This window comes from Arachis ipaensis, chromosome B7 (genome assembly GCF_059453495.1).
Source record: "Arachis ipaensis isolate K30076 ecotype BB chromosome B7, ASM5945349v1, whole genome shotgun sequence".
In the NCBI taxonomy this organism is placed as follows: domain Eukaryota; kingdom Viridiplantae; phylum Streptophyta; class Magnoliopsida; order Fabales; family Fabaceae; genus Arachis; species Arachis ipaensis.
The window spans coordinates 136,436,269-136,443,788 of NC_142442.1; the positions used below are offsets into that span (position 1 = coordinate 136,436,269).

Sequence of the window (7,520 nt, forward strand, 5' to 3'; positions counted from 1 at the left end):
TCAGTTAAGTGTTTTGGAGAAGTAATTTCATGACATAATATCTAAATTTTTATTATTTCTAAAAAAAAATAACACAAGATAAATAAAAAAAAATTTATACAAAAATTTATATAAATTAAAAAAGAATTTTTATATGAGAGAGTGTGTTAAAATATAATTATTTATCTATTTTTTTATTAACTTAAATTTTTAGATAAATTTTTTTTTTGGTGACAAATTTTTAGATAAATTAGTTTTATAGCAATATTATTAAGTAAAACAATAAACAGTAAGTTAATTTCTAACCAATAACTAATACTGAGTATGTTAACTAAATCACTTCAGTTTGGTGAAATTAATCTTTATAACACTTTGTTTTTTTTTTTTTTACTTCAAATGACAAAGTGTCTCAACACCTAAAATAGGTGAAATAGTGAAAAAAAATGCATTGTTTGTCAAAATATCTTAGCAAAGTATCCATTATTGTTTAATTAGTATTAAAAAGTTATGAGTACTTATTTTTACTTTATTTGATAAATTATGAATAAAATACTAAAGTGATACTTAAAAGTTTATATTACTAATCAAAATAATCTTTAAAAAATCATTTCAATCATCTCATCTTTTTGAATTTTTTTTAAATATATATTTAGTATATAATTATTTTTATCATCGTACTTTAAATCTTATTTATTTAACATTCATATCTTTTAAGGTGTCAATTACCATATTGACATTTACCTAAAATTAATTAATACATATACAGAGTGAAACAAATTAGAAGAGTGGAGAAAAAAAAAGAAATAAAGGATGATGATAAAAGAAGGCAAAGTAGAAGGAGATATGTGAGAAGGAGAAATGACTCATGAATGCCATAAAAAGAAAACTACTAAATAAGTAATACATGCATGTTTCCGTTTTAAGAGTGATAAGGTCAACGAAAAAAAGTCGAAAAAATAAATGATACTAATGGTTAAGTACTACTGTACTACTCCTCCTAGCTACTACAAAAACTAGAGTCCTATTGAAGTCCAGAGAAGGCACAATTAGAATTCCGATAGTATACGCCTTCTTTAGTATACGTCTTCTTTATAATAACCCTCTTTGACATCAACCTATTACTCTATGCTGACAGATAAGCTTATTCAAATTCCAACGTGAATCATATATAGCTAGGTTTTCACCTAGGCATGAATACCAAAAAACCATATAAATAAATCACATTGAACAACTTTAATCAATTTTCCTAACCCTAATAGCCAGCACATTCTTTTTAGAAACATGCGTTTTATTTTCAATAATTAATTCTTCAATTAGGGGCGGAAAAAAGGAAAAGGAACCCTACTTCAATAATACACCATAATAGGCAAAGTAACAATGTTCATGAAAATAATTTGCTCTCAAGTCCATGATCCATGAAAGTAATCATAGACGTGTGTGAGAAACAAAATAAACAATAATTAGGGTTACTGATGGAGTACCTAACCCTAAACAAAGAAAATTACTACTAATGAAAAATAATAAACAAGCATGCAATATGACATGAAAAATGATGATAGATATTTGCACAAAACAGAAAAAATGTGAGTGGGAAGCCAAATGAAAATGTGAGTCTGATAATTAAAGACTACAATTGTTCAATCTGAGAGTGGGAGGAAGAAGAAGACCAAACAGATGCAGAAAACAAACGGCGTGATTCCCAACTCAACACTAACTGATTGGGACCTAACTGTTCCAATTTGTAACCGTCCTTGAACAAATTTATTAGAAGTTTCGCTTGGCTCTGATTGGCTGAGCTTAAAGGTACTCCCTTAAACCCCATACCACACAACCATTCCCTCCACGACCCTCTTTCTTCCTTCCCCTCACTTGTTCGGTATATCCTCCCCAACGACGCTGCTATTCTCGGTCCAAGAAATACCCGTTCAACCAAAGCCCGGGCCCGACCCTCCATTGGGAACCCGGCTTCAAGCGAATCATAAAACGCCGAGTAGTGGTGCAGTGAGTCCATGAATCGGCCCACAAATCCAGCATCCACTCCTACCGGCCCAACGTCCTCTTCTGCCATCGTCACCAGCACAGGACTCAAATCCTTCGCGCCGTTCAAGAATGACGCAACCGAATCGCGCGCTCTGTAAGGCAAATGCGGGAGGTTGAGCATGCAATTGAACACCAAAGCCTCTCCGCGAACGAGTTTCAGCCCGTTGGGCCGAAACGTTTCGTCGGGGTCCATCCTGCAGTGGTGAAAGGAAAAGGGCTGCCCTAGGGAAGCGGCGAAGGCGGTGAGCCTCCGGCCTGTTTCCTGTACGGTGGCAATGGATCTCCGGCCTGAGCCGGTTCTGGACAATGCAGTGATGCGGAGGTGTGGGCCAGGTGAGGCTGTTTTGTTATGAGAGGCCAGGGCCTGCAAGAGTGAGGCCCACTGGATACCTTCCATGATGTCGAAATCGACGATGTGGGCCCGTCTGTGGTGTGCGATGGCTTCAAGAATGGCCTGATTGGCGGTGAAGTGGGCGAACTTGACGTAAGGAGACATGTCTTGAAGCAGTTGGAATGCTGTTAGAGTTTCCGTTTGGTGGGACCCGTAACTATATTGTTTGTTATTGTTACTGTGATTATTGTGTGCGCCACCACCCCCTGCGCCATCTAGCAAACCTTGGAGTGCCTGGGTAAAATGCGCCGCGAGTCTTTCCATGTTGGTGGCCCCTGTGCTGCTGCTGGTGTTGCTGAAAGGAACCAACTCTTTGAGTCGAAGCAATATCACTCGAGCCAGGTCACGGCTCTTGGTGGTGCCAGTGAGGGCTTCTGCTGCGGCCATGAGGAGGTGCACTAGCCTCAGGCCTTTTGTTTCATTTTCGCCGGCGATGGTAGGGGTTGGTGTTGTTGGAAGTGGTGGCGATTCATCTTCGACTGTGTTGGCGGTGGTTGTGTCGTCTTCGTCATCGTCGTCGGGCGTGAGGTGGAGGGGGGTGGTGGCATGGTGATGGTCGATGATTGAGTCGATGAGGTGGTGGAAGTCATCATGAGGGGCGGCAATGGCTTCCCAATTGACGAGGGGGGACCAGTGGGTCCAGTTGGTGTAGGCAGGGTCTTCGTCGGAAGAGGGAGTGGTGGTTGTGGTGGTGGTACTGTAGCCGGAGAATTCAAGGTTATGGATGTCAATCATGTCTATTTCCATGGTTGAAGAGGCGAGTAATAAGATGAAAGAGTATTTATGTATGTATCCTAGAGTGAGTTAAGACGGAGAGAGTCTCAGAGACTTGGCTTATAAAGAGGAAACTAGCAAAGAGTTGAAGCAAGAGACACAGACACTTATTGGTAATGAAATTCTCTTCTTATTATTCAGATCACTACTTACTTTATTATAATATTGTTTTGGGTTATGATAGGTAATTAATGATTTTTTCGAATAATATGAATAATAAATTTTAAAATTGGTCCAATTTAATTAAAATATATCATGTCATTAATTAAATTTAAGATTAATTTTTTTTAACCTCATTGTTCATATTATTCAACAATATTGTTGTCTATTTATATTTTTTCTATAATTTTTGTATGCGCTAGTTGTTACTTCAATTTTTTTTATTAATTTAATGTTGATAGTAATTAATTACAGTAAAATACATAAAAAGAGAATACAAAAAAAAATAAAATATTTTATGTACTCTTTATGTATTCTTATTAAAATTAATTATTATCAATATTAAATTAATAAAAAATAATTTAAATAACACTTTATTTTTTCACTCTTTTTAATTATTGAATGAAGTAGGCTACTTAAATTTTATTTTCTTTCTAATAATAGAAAGGAGAATAATTTAGTATTGAAAAAGAAAAACTCGAATGAGTAGTATGTATAATACAAATCATATTTGCAGTCTAATATTGGTGATGGAGCACACATTACCACTTGACAAAAATATTTATAGTCTAGATAGATCAAATATATTAACTAGGTTTATTTGTAACTAAAAATAGTAGGACTATTAAAATTTATTATTTTTTGTTATTATTTAATTATTAAACTAAAGAATTTGAGTTAATTTTTTGAACTTATAACCTCTAAATGAATATAAAAAAATTATGTCATCTAAATTATAATTCGTTGATAAAAATTTGAATTAATAATTAAATAATGACCAAATTAATAAATTATGATCATTTTCTAATATTTTTTCTTTGTAAATATGTGTGGTATCTTGGTCTACTTGAGGTTAAAGGTACATAGATTCACATATATTTATTTTGCAAAAATATTTGATAAAAAAAAAATAAAAATAAACAAAATTGACCTTATTTAATATTTATTAATTATTATAATAATTAATAAATATTATAATAATAATTAATAAATATTAAATAAGATAAATTCTAATGATTTTTTTTGTCTTTTTAGTATTATTGATTAACTAGTATTTTTATCCGTAATAATATTACAGAAATATAAAATCAAATTACTTTTAAAAAAAGGCCGTAGATTGACAAAAATCTATAGCTAAGAAAACTAAGGATTCTATAGATAAAAAATCAAATAATAAGATTTTTAGTTATTATTTTTATATGAAAAAATTTAATTTTTTATTAATAATTAATTTTAATATTCGTTATCTAAAATTTAAAACAATTTAACGTGTATATTTTTACGTTTAACTAGGTGTTAACTGTTAAGTTTGTTGCACAAATAGAAATAATTAATTTTTATACCTGCTATTTAAAAATAATATTATTTTCTCTTTGTATATAAAAATATAATTAGATATTAGTATAAAAAAAGTTTACTGATAGTTATAAAATTAACTCAAAATTAATTTTTTTTAAAGCAATTGAATCTTGATTCTAACTTTTAATTATAACATTAGTATTCTCTCCGATTATATATAATAAATATTTAAAAGAAGAGAAATGAAAATATAAATTAGAAAGATAAGCAGTAAAAATTTAAAACTAAATAAATAACTAAAAAATTATGTATATAATAACAACAATAATAATATTTTTTATTTAAATTATATTATTTTATTTTCTATAGAAGAGAAAGATAGAAAAAACGGAGAATGAGAGAAAAGAGACAGAAAGATAAAGATGAAGAATGAGAGTGACAGTTTATTAATTTTGGAAGAAAAAATTTTCTTTTAATTGTAAAAAAAATCGGATGACATATTTTGATTTGTCAAATTACTAATATAAAATATAAATTATATATAGAGTAAAAATAGTAGAGAGAAATAGAACAATGCAGAGATGTAGATGAGAGAATTTAGGGAGAGAGTTTATTAATTTTGAAAAGAGCAATGTTAGGGGCCAGCAACTTTTGTGATTAATAGCCATCAAATAGCCATCAATGATGATTTAATAGTGTGAGATTAGTGTGAGATTTCATCCAATGGCTTACCTTTCTCTGCCGGTTACATGCTGGCCAAAATTCAATAAAATTGCTGGTCCCCTAGATTTTTCCTTTTGAAAAAAAAATATTTTCTCTCAATTTTAATAAGAGAGTGTCATGTGACACATTTGATTATTAAATTAGATAGTAATATATGATAATTAATATAGGTATATTTCAATTTCAATTTTAATATTTTAATTTTAATTTTAATACAATTAAAGAATGTTATGTTGCACATTTTGATTATCAAATTAGTAATTAGTTATTGATATTGATAATGATATATAAAATAAATAGAGTGGTCGAAGGAATGAAAGAAATAGAGAAAGGAAGAGGGAGAAGTGGAGAACTCTTTAATTTTGGAGGAAAATATTTGATTTAAATTGCAATGAGGGAGTGACATGTGACACATTTTGATTGTAAATTTAATAAGGAGGAGGGAAGAATTTTTTAATTTTGGAGGAAAAAAATTAATTTTAATTACAATGAAAGAGTGATATATGACACATTTTGGTTGTAAAACTAGTAAGGAAAAGAGGAAAATTTCTTAATTTTGGAGGAAAAAATTTGATTCCAACTGTAATAAGAAAGTGACATGTGGCACATTTTGATTATAAAATTAGAGATATATAATAGATTTGAAGGTCTTAATACATTTATAATAATCTATGTTATACTAATATAGAGTTTAATTTCATGTGTTTAACTTTAAATCTATTATATTACTAATTTTACAATAAAAATGTGTCATATATATATATATATATATATATATATATATATATATATATATATATATATATATATATATATTGTTACGGTAGGTAACCGGAGATTAATGGGCTGGATAGCGTCGATTGGCCCAATCGTCTGAGGGAGGAAGCCTTTGAGAGGGTCCGCGCCTTGGGAGCCTCCATCCGACTTGTGAGTATGAATGAATGGGGGTGGTACCTGCAAAGACACTCCGATGCCTAAGTCAGCAAGAGTGTTAGCAGATCTAGAGAGTATTGGGACTTAGAGATACCTGAGAAGTGTCAGTGTATTTATAGTGGTGAACCCATAACCACCGTTGGAGTAGTGCTACTTTTCTAGGGTGTTAACCGTCCCTTTATCTTAGGGAAGTTAAGATATGGCTCGTGGAAGTGGTTAGAGAGATTCTAGGGGCAGTTACTCATTCAAATGAGTGCTTATCTACCAGCTAACCCTCGTTTCCGACTTCCTTAGAGCAAGTCGTGGCGCGAACCGACTTTGTAGCGGCTGATTTGATGCTGGGTGAGGCTCAACCTTTTGGGTTGGGCCTTTTTACTTGGATCCTGGGCCTTATTTGTTGGGCCAGGGTATGAACAGTGCCCCTACTCGAGCCCAATTTCCCTTTAAGATTTGGGTTCGAGTATACTACTCGGGATTGCGACCGACTTATTGGGGGACCGATGTGATGTTCCGAAACCGACGTGACTTTTTATGACCTTTTGGTTCTGACAGTTACGTCTAATCAAGCGTCGTGTCCGTTAGGGATGTGCGTAGGGATTGATGGTCTTGGTAACGATGCATTTTCATTAATGACTGCCCCGTTTTTACCATTGTGCCCCTAACGCACTTATAAATACTTTCCCTCTCTTTCATTGTTTCGTTTCTGCGATTTTTCAAATTTTCCTTTCATTTGTTCGTGCTGCGTTTCTGTATCTTCGAAGGCTTTCGTTTTCTCCACCCGCATTTTCGGATAAAGGTTAGTTCTTTTTTGTAACATGCTTTTCTATTCGCATGCCTTTACTTTGTAGATAGGTTGGTTTGTAGACTTCAGTTCCGTATTTCCTCCTTTAGAGACCGTGTTTTTTATTTTTCTTTTCTTTTTCTCTTGTAGGTTTTTTGTTTCCTTTTTAAGAAAAAGAAATGGCTTCCGTAGATATCTTTTCTCAGTGGGTTGATGTCACGGTCCTAGGGGAGGAACCCTCGGTCGATACTGAGTTTATCACCAACCTTCGTACTCACCACAGAATTTGTACTTCTAAGGAGGACGAGCCGAAGTATGAATTGGTAGTCCCGGGTCCTGAAGACCGGGTTTGCTTTGGGAGGGTTAATGAAGCGGCCCCTCATTTTTTCTTTATGTATGAGTGTATGATCACCCGCTTGGGTGTTTTTCTTCCTTTTTCAA

The 7,520-nt window shown here is 32.7% G+C and overlaps 1 protein-coding gene across 1 annotated transcript; it reads right to left on the bottom strand.

The window, feature by feature from the left end:
* Positions 1-1,572: 1,572 nt before the first annotated feature.
* LOC107608402 (protein NODULATION SIGNALING PATHWAY 2) lies at positions 1,573-3,157 on the bottom strand. Its single transcript, XM_016310199.3, has one exon. It carries the CDS (start codon positions 3,155-3,157, stop codon positions 1,607-1,609), a length of 1,551 nt encoding a protein of 516 aa, XP_016165685.1. The 3' UTR covers positions 1,573-1,606.
* Positions 3,158-7,520: the final 4,363 nt, after the last annotated feature.

Coding starts and splice junctions, on each gene's coding strand:
- LOC107608402 (XM_016310199.3), bottom strand. CDS start 3,157: ATGGAAATAGACATGATTGACATCCATAACCTTGAATTCTCCGGCTAC.